The sequence below is a fragment of the Neofelis nebulosa genome, chromosome X, assembly GCF_028018385.1.
Source record: "Neofelis nebulosa isolate mNeoNeb1 chromosome X, mNeoNeb1.pri, whole genome shotgun sequence".
In the NCBI taxonomy this organism is placed as follows: Eukaryota; Metazoa; Chordata; class Mammalia; order Carnivora; family Felidae; genus Neofelis; species Neofelis nebulosa.
This window is the reverse complement of record NC_080800.1, coordinates 82,738,645-82,757,151: the sequence shown is the minus strand read 5'-3', so window position 1 is coordinate 82,757,151 and position 18,507 is coordinate 82,738,645. Positions and strand designations below refer to the sequence as shown.

Below are 18,507 nucleotides of genomic sequence, written 5' to 3'. Positions count from 1 at the left end.
TGTTCATAGACCTATTATTGAATTGGGGCACCTAGGTGGTTCAGTTCGTTGAGTGTCTGACTCCTGATTTCAGCTCAGGTTATGATCCCAGGGTCATGGGATCAAGCCCCAAATAGGGTTCCATGCTGAGTATGGAACCTGCTTAAGATTCTCTCTCTCTCTCTCTCTCTCTCTCTCTCTCTCTCTCTCTCCCTCCCTCCCTCTGCCCCTCTCCCTGACTCAGGCTTGCTCTCTCTCTTTCTCTATAAATAAATAAATAAATAAATAAATAAATAAATAAATATTGAATAAGTAATCAAATACCTCCTCCCTCCAAAAAAAAATCACCCTGAACCAGATGGCTTCACTACTACTAATTAACAGTAAAAGAATTACAGCAAATCTTCTCAAATTTTTCCCAAAAAATGGAGAAGGGAACACTTCCTAAAATTCCAATAAGCCAGCATTACCCTGGTATCAAAGTCAGAGAAAGACAATGCAAGGAAAGAAAATTATTGTCAAGTATGTTTTATAATATTGACGCAAATTGATGTTGATTCTCCAACAAAATGCTAAAAAAACAAATTCAGCAGCATAATTTAATGAATTCTATATCATGGCCAATTGGTGTTTACTTCTGGAATTTAAGGGTGATTCAACATAGAAAAATCATTTACTGCAACACACCACATTAACAAAATGAAGGCAAAAAACATATCATCTCAATTCATGTAGAAATAGCACTTGACAAAATTCAACACCCTTTCATCAAAACACTTGAGAAGCCAGGAATAGAAGGAAATATCCTCAAGAGAATAAAGGCCATATATGAAAAGCCCACATCTAAACATCATATTCAATAGTCAAAGACTAAAACCTTTTTCTTTATGAAAGACAAGTCAAGGATGTCCACATTCCCCAATTATATTTATTGTAGTATTAGAGGTTTCAGCTGTAACAAGTAAAGACAAAGAAATAAAAGGAACCTAAAGTGTAATGGAAGAAATAAAATGATCTGTGCTCACATGGATGGCATATATGTAGAAAACTCCAGAGATTCTGCAAAAATATCTTAAAGCTAATATACAAATTCAGCAAAGTTGCAAGATTCAATATCAACACACAAAAATTGGTTGCTTTTCTATACAATAACAATGAACAATCTAAAAAATTAAGAGGGGCGCCTGGATGGCTCAGTCGGTTAAGAGTCTGACTTCTGATTTTGAGTTCAAGCCTTGCATCTGGCTCTCTGCTGTCAGCAAGAGCCGCTTGGATCCTCTGCCCATCCCTCCCTCTGCCCCAGCCCCCCCATCCACCTCCATGTGCTCTCTCTCTCTCTCTCTCTCAAAAATAAACATTAAAAAATAAAATGAAATAAAATAAAAAATAAATTACAAAAGCCATTTCATTTACAATAGCATCAAAAGAACACAATACATAAGAATACAATGAATTAGACCAAAGACCGTACACTGAAAACTACAAAACATTGCTGAAACAAATTTAAAGATATAAATATGGAAACACATCTCATGATCATCAACTGTAAGATTTAACATTGCTAAGATTTCAATACTACCCAAAATGATCTATTAGATCCACAGCTATCTCTATCAAAGTCCCAATGACATATTCTGCAAAAATAGAAAAATCTATCCTAAAATTCATATGGAATCTCAAGGGATCCCAAATAAACAAAATAATCTTAAAAAGAAAAGTAAATTGGCACCCATTCCTCCTAATTTCAAAATAAAGGTATTCTGGCAGCAATTCCAATGTGTGTGTGGAGGGAGGGAATCCCACACCAGTAAGAAATGCTTGGACACCAGCAGAGTGCCCTACAATTCACCTCAATTCTGACACTATCTACGTGGAAATAGCATCAGACCCCACAGGTTATGGGCTCAGTCCTACAACAGTACGCCCCTCACCTTTGAATGCCAGTCTCAAGTCCAGATTACCATATCTGCTTCCAACTGACAGGCTATATAGATGGGAGGTTCCAACAACTCCCTCCTTAAATTTGATTAATTTGCTAGAGCAGCTCACAGAACTCATAGAAACATTTTATTTATTTGATTACCATTTTTTCATAAAAGGATATAACTCATTAACAACCAGATGGAAGTAATGCATAGGGCAAAGTATGGGGAATGGGTGCAGAGCTTCCATGTGCTCTCCCAGTGCTCCAGTATCCCAGAATCTTCATGTGTTTGCCAATGCAGAAGCTCTCTGAGCCGTCTTTCTGGATGGTTTATTATGTAGGCATGATTGATTAAATTATTTGTCATTGGGGACTGATTCAACTTCCAGGCCCTCTCCTCTTCCAGGAGGTAGGGGTGGGATGTGAGGGTAGGGGGTTGGACTGAAAGTTCCAACCTTCTACCACAGGGCTGGTTCCCCTGAAACCAGCCACCATCCTTAGGTGCTTTCTAAAAGTCACTTTGTTAACATAAACCCAATTGTGATAAAAAAAAAAAAAGTGCTTGTTATAAATAACATGACACCCATTTCATGTTAATGGCTCTTAAGTGGAGTTCAGGAACTGAGGACAAGAGACCAAGTACTATGACAAAAGATGCCCCCATTGCTCTTATCACTCAGGAAATTCCAAGAGTTTCTGGGAGCTGGGAGCCAGGAATCATGGATAAAGACCAAATATAGGAGCATCTGGGTGGGCTCAGTCGGTTGAGCATCCTGACTCTTGATTTGGGCTCAGGTCATGAAGTCACAGTTGTGAGATCAAGCCCCGCATCAGACTCCACACTGAGCTGAGTGTGAAGCCTGCTTGGGACTCTGTATCTCCCTCACCCCTGCCCTCCTCATGCATGCATGCACACTCTCTCCCTTTCTCTCTTTCAAAATAAATAAATATTATGGGTACTAGACCCATATCATATATATAATTTGCAAATACTTTCTCCTATGCTGTGAGTCATCTTTTTACTTTATTGATGGTATCATTTCAAACATATCACTACTTTTAAAACCAAATTGAGTAAGCCTAATAGCTTTGCTCTAAAAAGTTCTAAAGGAAAATACATGGTATTCATTATATTAATTGCCAAACCTTGTTATTGATGTAATGGGGTCAATATTTGAATTACTCAAGATATCCATGCCATTGATTTATTGAATCCTTGCAACTCAAGGGTATACTTGTACATTTAGTTTTTGGGACAAAGATGCCAGAACAAAAGTATATATTTCAGAGAAATTTGATCAACCAAAATTGACATTTTGCTTCAATCACAATGGAAACCTATGTGTATATGCTTCTAGTTATGACAGTTATGACTGGTAAACAAAACAGATATTTTATAGTCTGTGTAACAAAAAAGCTGGCTCCACTTTTTGATCTTTGACTACTGTCAGCTTTTAAGTTTCACCTCTCCTTCTATTCTGCCTCACATATAAATAAGTTGATAATTTCCCCTTGTGTCCTTTCTCTTTAGAAAAGTTTAGTAATCTTACTGCTAAATCATCACTTATTACACTACTTTTTGATGACTTATATTAATGACATAATTATCTGAACATAATATCCACATAATTGAAACAATTAAAATACTAAAAGATCTTAGAACTCATAATAGTAAACTCTCACATTTATTAGCACTATAAGAATGTTTATTTTTCTTTGCATGTCTTAAGAATCTTAAGTTTGTGAAAAAAAATGTTTTTTTCAGACTTTTCCACAGCCCCCCAAAAGCTGCTAAGAAGCATTTAGCTTCTTAAAAAATTAAGTTGCATTTTGTTAAAGAGAAAATTCATTTTCCTCATCTGATTCTTTTCTGTGAGTTAATGGAGTTTTTATATTTTCTTCAATATTAGCAAAATTTAAATTAAAACAAAGTGATACCATTTTTCATCTATCAGATTGGCAGATATGTTTAAATATGTAAACAGTCAGAATTGTTGGTGGATGTGTGGGAACCAAGGACTCTCAAATGATATAATCCCTTTCTAAGGAGATTTCAAACGTCTATTAAAATGGAAAGTACCTATGACCCAGAAGACTACTCAGAATCACCCAGAGAAGCAAAAATGATACTGCAATACTATGAAATATGATACAGCACTAAGAGGAAAGAGATATATACTTACATGGAAAAATCTCTAAGACATACTACTGAAAAAAATGTTTCAGAATAACACATAAACTATGATAAAATTTAATACTTTAAAAATCCTCAGGATACTTGCATATCTTTGTTTGCAGGCAATGCATTGAAAAGTTCTAGAAATTGGCAATTTTTGTTGCCTTTAGGAAGGGGAAAAGGATTGAAGTTGCATTCAAAGAAGTCTTTATGATGTTCATTTTTTTAAACTAGAATGTATTAAGATAATGCACATGTAAGGGTTTGTGGAATGAAATAAATACCTATCCTTTCCCCCTACCCATGCTCTAGATAACATGAGTAAAAATTAATAAAGCAGGGACTGATGTCAGCAAAAAAGATGCATAGGGCTTCCTAGTGCTCAACCACCTCAGAAATACCAACTTGAATAACTATCCATGCACAAAAATACCTTCAAAGGAGCCAAGGATTCCACTTGAGAGATGACAGCACCTGGGTGAAGCACAGAAATAAGAAAAGATGTGTTGAGAAGGGTAGGAAAGATAGATTCACATTAATTCCATCACCTCTCCCCCAAGAAGCAGTATCCCAGGATGGAGAGAGAATGTGTTCCCACAGGAAATGGAGAATGAAGTGAGTTTCCAACTTCACCACAGACTCCCAAGTCAGACTGTCCCAGCACAAGTTCAACTCTTAAGGCCCCAGGTGTCTCTCTACAGGCTCCCTCAAATCCAGGACCTTAGTTCACTGCAGTGCCTACCAGCTCCACAGCTTTAGGCATCTCCCATGATACCAGGCTTCCCATTAGCTACTGCAAACACAGGCTCCTGGCTCATCCCAGTACCTATTGGCTCCAGCATGCCCAAGTGGCTCCCATGGCCCCAGACAGATCCTAGAGCATCAGGCTCCTGGGGGCTTCCCTAAGCCCAAGCCTCTGACTCATCCTGGTGTTTGCCAACTCCTGTGGCTTCGGGTGGCTTCTGTGGAACCTGGATCCCAGAGGGTTCTCATGAACTCAGACTTCTGGCTCACCCTGGCAATAATCAGCCCCAATGGTCTAGCATGGCATCTGTGGGCCCATACTCATGGAAGGCTACTGCAAACCCAGGTTCTTGGCTTACCACAATGTTGGCTGACTCCTGAGGCCTGGAATGACTTTGTGGCCCAGGCACCCAACACATCCTTGTGCTTGCCAGCTCCCACAGCCCAGGTAGTTCCTGTCACCTAAGGAAACCAATTAGCTACTATGAATTCAGGCTCTCATCTGGGCCCAACACCAGGCTGGATACTCCAGACCCAGTCTTTGACCCACCCCAGTTGCAGACCAGCCCCTGCAGACTTAACTCTAGGCAAGCTCCTATGGACCCAGGCTCTCAGCCTGCCCTAGCATCAGGCCAGCCTCTGTGGTGCAGCCTCAAGGACAGCTCCCACATACCCAGGTGCCAGGGGCCTAGCCTGCCCCAGCACCAGATAAGCCACAATGGCGCCAGCCTTCAGGCTGGCTCCTATGAAACCAGGCTCACAGCTTTTCCCAGTATAGGACTGGTCCCTGTGTACTGAGACATCAGGCCCACTCCAGTGGTCCCTGGTGCCTATTAGGCCCCAGTGACCCTAGGCTCCAGGCCTGCCTCCTTGGATCCAGGTAACAGGCCAATCCCCATGTACACAAACATGATGCCTGCCCACTTCCTGACCAAGGCACCAGACCTGCCCACATAGAGCCCAGCAGAAAGCCCACCATGGACACCACGAGATGGCCTATCCAGAATCTCTGGATGGGTTGATTGGTGATGGGCTTTGTCTGTAGAAGCAGTCTATAAAGACTAGAAGAGATTCTAATTCCTCAAATGTGCAGGCACTAAATCAAGGCCACAAGGATCATGAATAATCAAGGAAACATGACTTCATCAAAGGAAACTAATAAAACTTCAATGATCCTACAGAAACAGATCTATGAACTGTCTGACAAAGAATTCAGAATAATCCTCTTAAATTCAGTGAGTTATATGAAAACACAGACAAGTAAATGAAATTAGAGAAAAATGCATAAACAAAATGAGAAGTTCAATAAAGATACAGAGACCATTAAAAACCAAATAGAAATTCTAGAGTTGAAGAAAACATTGAATGAACTGAAGAATTCAAAACGGCTTCAACAGCAGACTCAACCAAGCAGAATTAGTGAACAAGAAGACATTTGAAGGTCATTTGAAATCTTTCAGTAAAAAGAGCAAAACAAAAGTATAATGAAATAGAGTGAAGAAATACTACATGAATTAGGGGATAGCATTAAAAGAAAAAAAAATATCTGCGTTATTGGAATCCCATAAAAAGAGAGGGAGAAAGGAGAAGAAATCTAATTGAAAGAAACAACGGCTTTGGGGTGCCTGGGTGGCTCACTTGGTTAAGCATCTGACTTTGGCTCAGGTCATTACTTCCTGGTTTGTGAGTTCTAGCCTCACTCTGTGTTGTGCTGACAGCTCAGAGCCTGGAGCCTGGTTCGGATTCTGTGTCTCCCTCTCTCTCTGCCCCTCCCCTGCTTGTGCTCTGTCTCTGTCTCTGTCTCTCTCTCAAAAGTAAATAAATAAATAAATAAATAAATAAAAATTTGTAAATAAATTTAAAAAATAAAGAAACAATGGCTAAGAAGCTGCCAAATTTGGGAAGAGATTTGGACATACAATTTCATGAAGGTCATAGGTAACCCAATTTTCAACCTAAAACAAGCTTTTCTAAGATACGTTATAATAAATTGTCTCAAATTCAAGGGCACTTTGTCATTGTCAAAGACAAAAAGAAAATCTTTTTTTTTCTTTTAGAAATAGAGCAGGGGAGAGGGGCAGAAGGAGAGAGAAAATCCCAAACAGGCTCCATGCTCAGCATGGAGCAAAACATGGGGCTCAATCCCATGACTCTGGGATCATGACCTGAGGCAAAATCAACAGGCAGACACTCAACCAATTGAGCCACCTAGCTGCCCTGACAAAGACAGAATCTTAAAAGCAGCAAAGATAAGATTGTAACTTACAAGGGAACCTCCATAATGCTACCAGTGGATTTCTCAGTGGAAATCTTACAAACCAAGAGAGAGTGGGGTGATATATTCAAAGTGCTGAAAGAAAAAAAAAACTGCCAACCAAGAATACATTACCCAGCAAAGTTGTCTTTCATAAATGAGAGATAAATAATTTTCCAAAAAAACAAAAGCTGAGGCAATTCATCACCACTAGACCTTCCTTACAAGAAATGATGAAAGGAGTTCTTTAAGCTGAAGACAACAAGAGGAAACCCTGAAAATTCACAAATAAATGGAAATTAAGCAACATACTCTTGAACAACCAATGGATCAAAGGTAAAATCAAAAGGGAAATTTAAAAATATCTTGAAACAAATGAAAGTGGACACACAATATACCAAAATTTGTAGGATGCAACAAAAGCCTGTCTAAGAGGGAGACTTGTGACAGTAAACCACTGTGCATACGGTGGTAGGGTAAACGTTCAGCCACTATGGAAAACAGTATGGAAGTTCCTCAAAAAATTAAAAATATAGCTACCATATGACCTAGTAATCCCACTTCCAGATATATATCTGAAAGAAATGAAATCACTATGCCAAAAGAGATATCGTTACCTCCATATTCATTGGAGAATTAACAACAGCTAAGACATGGAGACAACCTAAGTGTCCACTGACAGATGAATGGATAATTAAAATGTGGTGTATATACAACAGAATATAATTCATCCATAAAAAATGGAAATCCTGCCTCGGGGTACAATAACAATGGGCCTTGAAGGCTTTATATCATGTGAAATGAGCCAGACAAAGACAAATACTCTATGTTCTCACTTATATGTGGAATATAAGAAAACAACTAATAGAAATAGAAAGTAATATGGTGGTTGCCAGGGGCTGGGAGTGGATGAGATGAGGAGATGTTGGTCAAAGTGTACAAACTTCCAATCTTGGTAATCTAATGTACAGCATTGTGACTATATTTAACAATACTGTATTGTATACATGAAAGGTATTAAGACAGTAAATCTTAAATGTTATCACCACAGGAAAAAAAACTGGTTATGACGTAAGGGACTGGTGGTGTTAACTAACCTTACTGTGATAATCATCTTACAATATATACGTGTATCAAATCATGATGTTGTACAACTTAAATTTACATGTGACATGTCAATAATATCTCTGTAAAGCTGGGGAATAAAAGAATCTTTGCTACTGAGAAATCTGATACAGACAAATATGACAATAATGTTACTAAAAATAAATCCTAGAATTTGCTACAATATCCCACCCAGTTGGAAACTGCAGTCCTATTTCCATCTACACATAAACCCTTTATTATGTAAAACCAAAGTAGGACACAGCACAGGCCTCTGTGAGAAGGTAAAATTCCAAGAGAAAGGGAAAATGCAAAGAAAAGAATGAGTAAGGGCGAGGGCAGAGAAATGTCAGAGTTGTCATTCTAATGAAGTTTCCACCACTTGAAAGATACATAAAAAGTGGAAAAATAGCATTAATCTCTAACAGTATGTTTAAATAAAATATTTTCAAAATTAAATTGTCTGTTTTCTTTTGGGAAGACGAGGGATTTGGTGATTTTGACTGCAGTTTCAATACAGACTAGAGAAAGAAACTAGATTGCAATTGTGTGAGGACTGAGTAGAAGATAAGAAAGTAGAAAAATCATGTAAAAATGTAGAAAAAAACTGTTGTGAAAGGGTAGACAAAGATAGGGTGGTAGGTGGAAAAGTGTGTGGAGTTAAGAGTTGAAGAAAAGATAATTTTTCCCAGTGGGGAAAAAAATATTTTCCCATGCAGATACAGAGGAACCTATAGATAGAATGGGATTAAAAATAGAGCAGATGTGTGGATGGTTCATTCAGTTGAGCATCCAACTTCAGTTCAGGTCATGATCTCATGGCTTGTGAGTTTGAGCCCCACATTGGGTTTGCTGCTATCAGTGCAGAGCCTACTTCAGGTCCTCTGTCTTCCTCTCTCTTTGCCCCTCCCCCGCTCAAACACACACACACACACACACACACACACACACACACTCTCTCTCTCTCTCTCTCTCAAAAATAAATAAACATTTAAAAAAATGAGCAGAGATCATCAGGAAGGCAAAATCTCTAGGAAGCGAACATTAACAGAATTAAGAGGAGAAATAGACAGTTCTATAGACAGTAATAGTTGGAGAGTTCAAACATCACACTCAATGGATAGAACATTTGGTCAGAACATCAAAAAGAAAACAGGGGATTTCACCAGTGTCATAAATCAACTATACCTGGGGCACCCGGGTGGCTCAGTCGGTTGGGTGACTTTGGTTCAGGTCATGATCTCATGGTTCATGAGTTCGAGTCCCATGTCAGGCTCTGTGCTGACAACTCAGAGCCTGGAGCCTGCTTCAGATTCTGTGTCTCCCTCTCTCTATGCTACTCCCCTGCTCACACTCTGTCTCTCTCACTCTCAAAAATAAACATTAATTTTTTTTAAATAAAAATAAATAAATAAATAAATCAACTAGACCTATGTAGAATAATCCACCAATCAACAGCAGGATACGCATTTTTCTCAAATGCACAGGGAGCATTCTCCAGACATGTTAGGACACAAAACACGTCTTAATAAACATACAATGATTGAAATCATATGAAGTATCTTCACTGACCACAACAGATGAAGCTAAGAACCAATTCCAGTGGAAAATTAGAAAATTAACCAATGTGGAAATTAAACAACAGACTCTTAAACAGCCAATTAGGTCAAAGAAGAAGTCACAAGGGAAATCATAAAATACTTAGAGATGAATGAAAATGAAAAAAGTATTATAGGAAATATTAAGGGATGCAGCAAGACAGTGTTCACAGGGGAATTTATAACTATAAATGTCTGCATTAAAAAAAAAAAACTCTTAAATCAATTACCTAGCTTTACATCTTGAGAAACTAGGAAAAGAAGACAAAACTCAAACCTAGCAGAAGGAAGGAAATAATAAAGATTAGAGTGGAGACAAATGAAATAGAGAATAGAAAAATAGTAGAGACAATCAATAAAAACAAATGTTGGTTCTTTGAAAAGATCAACAAGAATGACAAACCTTTAACTAGACTAAGAAAATAAGAGACAAGACACAAATAACTAAAATCAGAAATGAAAGTGGAGACACTACTACCAACCACACAAAAATTTAAAGAAATATATGAGAACACTATAAATAATTGTACAAAACAAATTATATAATGTAGGTAAAATTGACAAATTCCTAAAAGCACAACAATTACCTGAACTGACTTAAAAAGAAATAGAAAATTTCAACAGATCCATAAATATTAAAGAGATAGAATCAGTACTTAGAAACCTCCCAAAAAAGAAGTCTAGGACCAGATGATTTCACTGGAACCAAATATTTAAAATGGAATTAACACCAATATTCTACTTTCCAAAACACAGAGGAGTAAACATTTCCTAACTAATTTTATGAAGCCACCATTACCCTGATACCAAAACCAGATAAAGATGTTACAAGGAAAGAACATTAGAGACCTTATGAATATAGATTTGAGATATAGATGCAAAAATTCTCAACAAAATACTAGCACACGGAATCCCATAGCATGTTAAAAGGATTATATACCATGACCAAGTGGGATTTACTCCAAGAATACAAGTATGGTAGGGCACCCAGATGGCTCAGTCAGTTAAGTGACCAACTCTTGATTTCAGCTCAGGTCATGATCTCATGATTCGTGGGTTTGACCCTACATTGGGCTCTGTGAGGACAGTACAGAGACTGCTTGGCATTCTCTCTCTCTCCTTCTCTCAGCCCCTCTTCCACTTGTGCACACACCCTCATGTGTGCTTACTCTCTCTCTCAAAATAAATAAATAAAACATAAAGAAAAGAATACAAGAGTGGTAAACATTTGAAAGTCAATGAATGTAATACATCAATGTACTAGAATAGTGTAATACATTACCTTAATAGAACAACAATAAAAGCCACATGATAACCTCATTTGATGCAAAAAAAAAAAAAAGACCTTTGTGTAAATCTGATACTCTTTCATGGTAAAAAACATTCAGAAAATAAAGCAGAGAAGGGAACTTCCTTAACATGATAAAGAGCATTTATGAAAAACCCACAGTTAACATTATGCTCAACAATAAAAGACTAAAAACTTTCCCCCTAAGTTCAGGAAAAAGACAAGCATGTCCATTGTCACCAATGTTATTTAACATTGTTCTAGAAGTTCTAGCCAGAATAATTAGACAGAAAAAAGAAATAAAATGTATCCAAATAGGAAGAAAGAAAAGTATTGTTATTTGTAGATGACATAATCCTTTATACAGAAATTCCCAAAGAATGCACAAAAAAGCTACTAAAGTTAACAAATTCAGCAAAGCTACATGTTACAACACACAAAAATCACAAAAGATCAACACACAAAAATCAGTTATGAGTCTATATACCAGCAATGAATAATCTGCAAACGGAATTAAGAAAGCAATTTCACTTACGATAGTATCTAAAATAAACTGGGGGCGCCTGGGTGGCTCAGATGGTTAATTGTCCGACTTCAGTTCCGGTCATGATCTCACAATTTGTGAGTTCTAGCCCTGCGTCGGGCTTTGTGCTGACAGCATGGAGCCTGGAATCTGCTTCAGATTCTGTGTCTCCCTCTCTCTCTACCCCTCCCCCACTTGCACTCTTTCTCTCTCAAACATAATAAATAAACATTTAAAAAAATAAAAGAATAAATCCTCTAGGAATAATTGTAACCAAGGAGATGAAATCCTTGTACACAAACTACAAAATATTGCTAAAAGGAATTAAAGATTTACATGAATAAAAAGGTATCCCATTATTATATATTGGAAGATAATATTTTTTTAAGTTTATCTATTTTGAAAAACAGAGACAGCACGAGTGGGGAGGGGCAGAGAGAGGGGGAGAGATAGAATCCCAAGCAGGCACTGTGCTGCCAGCACAGAGCCTGACACAGGGCTTGAAATCATGAAACCACAAGATCATGACCTGAGCCAAAACCAAGAGTGGTACACATAAGCAACTGAGACACACGGGGACCCCAGAAGACTTAACATTGTTGACATGACAATACCCCCAAAGGAATCTACAGATTCAATACAATCTCTGTCAAAATTCCAATGGCTTATTTGATGTAAATGGAAAAGCTGATCCTAAAATTCATATCGAATGGAAAGGGATTCAGATTAAAAAAAAAATTTTTTTTTGAAAAAGAAGAAAAGTTGGAGCACTTACACTTACACTTTTTGATTTCTTAACTTACTACAAAGCTACAGTAATCAAAATCTTGTAGTACATGCATAAAGATAGACCTAGAGATGAATGGAACAGAATTAAGAGTCCAGAAATAAACCAATAATGTCTACAGCAAATTAATTTTGAGAAGAGTGCCAAGTACCTTCAATGGAGAAAGACTGGTCTATTCAACAAATGATGCTAAAACAAGTGGATTCCCACATGTAGAAAATGAAGTTGGACCCCTTCCTAATTCCATATGCAAAAATCAACTCAAAACGGATCAATGACTTAAACATAAGTTAAAACTATAAAACTCTTAGAAGAAAACAAGAATAAATCTTCCTAGCTTTTGGATTTGGCAATGGATTCTTAGATATGAAATCAAAAGCACAAAAAATAGATAAAATGGATATCATAAAAATTAAAAACTTTTATGCATCAAGGGACATCATTAACATTAAAAAATCTTACAGAATAAAAGAAAATATTTGCAAGTCATATAGCCAATAAGGGACTTGTACCTTGAATATAAAGAAATACTACAATATAACAACAATAAAACTTGGGTAGACATTACTCCAAAGAAGATATGCAAACAACCGATAGGTACATGAAAAAATGCCCAACACCATTAGTCATTAGGGAAATGCAAGTGAAAACCACCATGAAATACCACTTCACACCTACTAGGATAACTATTAAAAAATGGAAAATAACAAGTGTTGGTAAGGATGTGGACAAACTGGAACCCCTGTATGTTGCTGTTGGAAAATGTAAAATGATGTAGCTGCTATGGAAAACAGTTTGGCAGTTCGTCAAAAAGCTAAACATAGAATTACCATATGGCTCAGCAATTCTAGTTCTAGGTATATATTTAAAAAATTTCAAAGCAGAGATTCTAATAGATACTTGTTCACCAATGTTCAATGCAGTATTATTTATAATAGCCAATATGTGGAAACAACTTAAATGCCCATCAACAAGTGAATGGGTAAGCAAAATGCGGTGCACACACACACACACACACACACACACACACACAGTTGAACAATACTTGGCTATTAAAAAGGGATAAAGTTCTGATACATGCTACAACATGGATAAACTTTGAAAACATGTTAAGTGAAATAAACCAGACACAAAAAAACACATATTGTATGAAAAATGTACCCATTTATAAGAAATATTTAGAATAGGCATATTTATGGAGACAGAAAGTAGATTGGGAAATACCAGGGGCTGAAAGAAGTGGGGAATTGAGAGTTATTGCTTAATGGTTACTCAGTTTCTCTTTTGGGAGACGAAAAAGTTTGGAAATAGTATTGATGGCACACTGTGAATGCAATTAATGTCACTAAATTGTGCACTTTCATGTGCACTAAATGGCAACTTTCATATTACATATATATTTTACCACAAGAAAAAATGTGAAACATGTTGAAAGTGATGGACCATGAAGGCTTAGTTGGGTAAGGAATGAAGGTAAGGCAGGAGGAGGCCTACACAAATTGAAAAAGCAGAATAGATAAGGGACAGGTGTGTCTGACAACAGTCAAATTTAAGTTTAGGATGGGCCATGTACTTTAGTAAGGGCTGTGTGGGGTTACAGAGTTACAAAGTAGGTATACATGCTGGCTCCGGATTCAGACTGCAAAGGTTTGAATATCAGCTCTGCTACTAACCAACTCAATGAAGTTGGCCAAATTATTTAACCAATCAGTATCTCCACTTTCTCACAAGTTTTAAGAACTAAATGAGTTAATACAAATAAAGCACATAGTATGGTATCTGGCGCATAGTAAGCACTTAATAAATGTATAAATGTTAATCATTATTATTAGTATACACAACAAAAAGTTCACACTTTGGAGTTGAGACATTCTCAAAGTCCAAGCTTCCCCCCTCTAAGCTGTCTCTAAACACAAGATCCAACTTACTAAGACTCCAGGGTATAATATAAAGACACAAATGCTAAAATACAGTAGTAAATAAAAAATTTTGGAAATGCAGAAGGAGCCATTAATTCCAACATGGAGAGGGGGGATAAATGTGTCATGAAGACTTCAAAATGACCTGGCATTTGAGACATAAAAGCAGGAAACTGCATAAAATAGTCAGGAAACAATAGCCCAGTGAGGCTTGAATGTAGGTCACATGGTGGGATATAATGGGAAAAATGGAAAATGCCAAAGGATACAGAGCTTTGCTAGGGAAAGCCTTGCTAGGGAATTTGATGATATTGTATAGATGAATTCCCATTGAAAATTCCTCTTTTAAATTTGACAGTATGGTGTGCTGTAGGAAGATTAGTTAATTACTTTACTTCATGGCAGGAAAGATGAGAAATCCATCCTGATTTTTACCTACAGAGGCAACATTTTAAGAAAAGTAACATCCAGATCAGCCCTGATACAACATGGTGTTGCCTGAATTATTTTTCTAGAAAAGATGAGATGAGCAACAGGGTTTTGACTTCAAGTACATCCCAGGAAAAATTTGGGAAATGACTGTCTCCCATAACTTCCACCTAAGGAGAGGCCATCAGCTTGTTGCCTTGACACAAATACCTGCATACCTCACATTCATTTTTCTCTTTAGCTGATTGGAAATTCCATAGCTATCAATTGATCTTGTGCTCCATAGGCCATTTAAGACCCGGAATATTTCCAAAGGGTCTGGTCCAATTGTATCGTGAAGACCCCAATTCTCAAATTAGTACACATAGCTAGAATTACAAAGGATTAAAAAACAAATTATAAAGAACTTCAAAAATCATCTAAGTTACAGCTGCACATTGCAAAAACCCTACTTTTTTTTCACCCTTAATGAACATATGTGGCCAGTTGCCCTTCATTTTAATTCCTAGATGTATAACAGATAAATTCAGAACTGACCTTAATAGAAATTAAACTAGGGATAGCTTCTAAAAACAGGAGTGCATGACAGACACTCTGTTGAGATTCTTTCAGTTTAGGCCTTCCCCAAAATACATAAATTAGGAGAGAGAGGAAGTTCAAAAGAAAGACTAGTATTTGTACACTGAACCTAATATCTGTATTTCCCAATTCTGGGCAGTAAAGGAAACAGAACAAGAACAGCAAAAGGAGGCAGAGGTGATCCCTAATCCCAATCTATACTCAGGCATTCTATGCCAGCCAGAACCTAGTTTTCATTAAGTATACTCAGGAGAAGCTGAAGCAGTATAGAGAACATGGCTTCAGCTCTATAAACTGTACAAATAAGATAGGATAATGGAATTAGGGAATTAATTCCTTCTTAACTACACACCCCTAAAGGACTTTGGAATCTTGTAGCTATCTCACTGAGCTCAACATTCTGAGCTCTGACCAAAAGGGATCAGCACAAACACAGTGCTGCCACCAAGGATAGGTGCAAATTACCAAGTTCAAACCATTGGCCAGCAAACAAAAGTAAGGATGAGAGTAAACCATCACCAAGGCAGGGCAAATGAGACTATCCATGAAGCAGTTTCAGTAGTTGGTCTCCAGGAAGACCCTCCTCTGAGGCCCAGGACTACAGGGGAAGGAACTCTCAGATGAAACAGTAAACCTGGTACCCCTGGATGGGCGTACCTGGAGGTTGAGGGCACAGTGGGACTGGGTCCTTTCAGAAACATACTTCCATGGCTTTTCTAAATGGGGATGAGAACCAGGAATCCTCTTGGGAGCTTAAAAGCTTCAAGATATCCTAATGAGACGTCCTATGTTAAAAGGTGAACAGAAGTTCTGGGATTCAGACTGGAATGAAAGTATCTGTGTTCCCTTTCTCCTAGGTCAGTGTCATTACCCCTTTCCCCAGATCTGCCCAGATGTCATCTAGTAGTAACACATCTAGTAACACTAGTTACATCTAGTAACAGTCCTGTCTTCTTGTGTAGTGCGATTCTATTCCTTGAACATGTTGAAAGTAAAGGATCTATCAATGTGAGCTTGTTTGGTCTGTACCCTCCTACAAACACTGACAGTGCTCTTTATCATCTTTGTGTTATTTGTGCTTTATCTTTCTGACTAGACTTCAACTAAAGAACTACAACAATGTTTTCACCAGTTTTAGCATGCAACTTTATTAACATGTAAATGAAGCCTCAAACGAATACACTATGTCAATATAAAGCACAGAAATATAGCTTTCTCAGCATGAATAGGTTCATTATCAGGTCATATTGCAGAAAGATTAAAAATATCTCAATTTATATAGCACAGTAAAAATCAACAAACATTCAAGCTCTCAAGATCATTTGGCATGCATAAAATTGCCTCCATCAACCAACACAAATAACACATATTGAACTTACAATTATTATATGCATAGCTTCATATTATAACACAAAAAAATGTTCATGGCTCTGTGAGAACATACAGCTATTTAGAGTTTAAGTATTAATCGTATAACTTTATCTCTCACCTCAGGATCACTGTGCTCTACTAAGTCTTGGAGTTTCTGACCAAACTCTTTTGCTTCCTGGAATATGGAAATAAGCTCAGATTTAGTGAACTCTTCTTTGGTAAATAGCTTCACCTTCTTTTTGAATTGGAAATTTATATTCTCAAATATTTCAATGATATTAAGAATATTAGCCTTCGACTCATTCTTGTTAAAGGGTGCAACCAATGATGACAGTACTTTGGCACTAATCAGTTCTCTTGTATTGGCTTGATTTTTAGACAAGCGCAAAAACACTTTTAAAACATAAAACTTGGTTTTGACACTTCCTTTGCTTAACAAAGTGAGGAAATCTGGAATGTAATTAATAATTATATGGTGATCCTCAAATTTCACACTCAGGTGCACTAATAATTTTAGTCCAGCCAGTTGCACAGGGGAGTTCAAGGGATAAGAGAATATGTCCTTACAAACTTGATATATGTATGACTCTCCTGGTTTTGGTTCTTCAGAAGACTCAGAGTTGTCATCTACTATATTTAAAGCTCTAGGGTGTTCTATAACATTGGGATTATTGACCAAGTTTTCAATCATAACAGTAATACCTACATCATGAATTATATCTTGGGTAAATGGATAAGCAGGACTAATGCCCATTATCATTGTTGCTATTTCATGAATAAAAGGATCCTTAGTTAACTTAAGTAGGGCAACGAGTTTATCGAACTCTTTAGGCTCTAAACTAAAGTCACGTGATTTACAGCGGCAGGTTCTTGGATTGGGCCCATACTTTTCTCTATACCTAACCTGGCTTTTGATCTCAGCTAAGGTTTGGAAGTAAGGTCCATTATAGGGTGGGATCTTGGTCAGAGGCCGAATCCCCAGAGGAGTTTCAATCAAGGTCTCAACGAGAGTCCAATTCCCTTCTGGAGGCAAGGATGGCTTCCCTCCCTCTATTGGGACTAGGACACTATACCTGGCCCTTGACCATGCTGCTGCTTTTTGTTTTATAGTGAGTTCAGGTTTGGGTATGGGCTTGGACTTTTCCTGGATCTTAGGTGGAGGCTTATAAACTTGAGAAGGAGTCTCCTCTTCAGGCCAGAACCAGGATCCTACACTAGGCTCTTCTCCTGTCCAGAACCAGGAGCAGACATTTTCGTCATCCTCATCACTGGACTCGATTACAATACCAGCTCTGTCCCCAGCCCCAGCCCTGAATTTGATGTTGTCTTCTCTCTTTCTCTGGGACCTGGACTCAATATTGACCTTATCATCAGCCTTGGCAAAGGAACTGATATTGGTTTCACTTCCAGCACCAGCCTTGACTTCGTACTTGGTCACAGCACTGACCCTGGCCATAGGCATCAGCTTTGACTTGACTTGGGGCACTATACCAGGTTCTGCCAGGAATTTTGCCTTAGTCTCAGTCATGACTCTAGTCTTAGCCATAGCTTCCATCTTGCTCACATCCCTGTCATAGCCACGGCCTCAGTGTAGATCACAGTCTGTGTCCTGGCCACTGCTCCATCCCCAGCCTTGGCCTGGATCTTAGCCTTGGCTCTAGGGTTGGCAGGGCCACTGATTCCAGCTTTTAGGCAAACCTCAGCCCATCCTCTGCCCCTGCCTTACCCTCAGAGCCAGTCATGATCCAAGTTAAAAACAAGGCCAAGTTATATACCTCCAACCCTGTCTCAGCATTGACTGAAGGTCTGTCCCAGGTTGGTGTTTTCATACA

The 18,507-nt window shown here is 37.9% G+C and overlaps 2 protein-coding genes across 5 annotated transcripts in view; both read right to left on the bottom strand.

Moving 5' to 3' along the window:
- GPRASP1 (G protein-coupled receptor associated sorting protein 1) overlaps window positions 1–18,507 on the bottom strand; it is a 42,623-nt gene that overhangs the window by 21,378 nt on the left and 2,738 nt on the right. For 3 of the 4 annotated variants that reach the window (XM_058712678.1, XM_058712675.1, XM_058712676.1), the window contains one exon: window positions 4,513–4,553. The gene's annotated coding sequence lies outside the window, so the exon portion shown is untranslated. Of the gene's footprint in view, window positions 1–4,512; window positions 4,554–5,182; window positions 5,275–18,507 lie in introns of those variants that run through there. The other variant, XM_058712680.1, reaches the window with a different exon arrangement.
- On the bottom strand, window positions 16,427–18,397 carry ARMCX5 (armadillo repeat containing X-linked 5; the record flags this gene model as incomplete). The annotated part of the gene is given in 2 exon segments (XM_058712681.1): window positions 16,427–18,247; window positions 18,250–18,397. Coding segments are annotated over 2 exon segments (1,641 nt in total), but the record flags the coding sequence as incomplete, so codon positions are not given.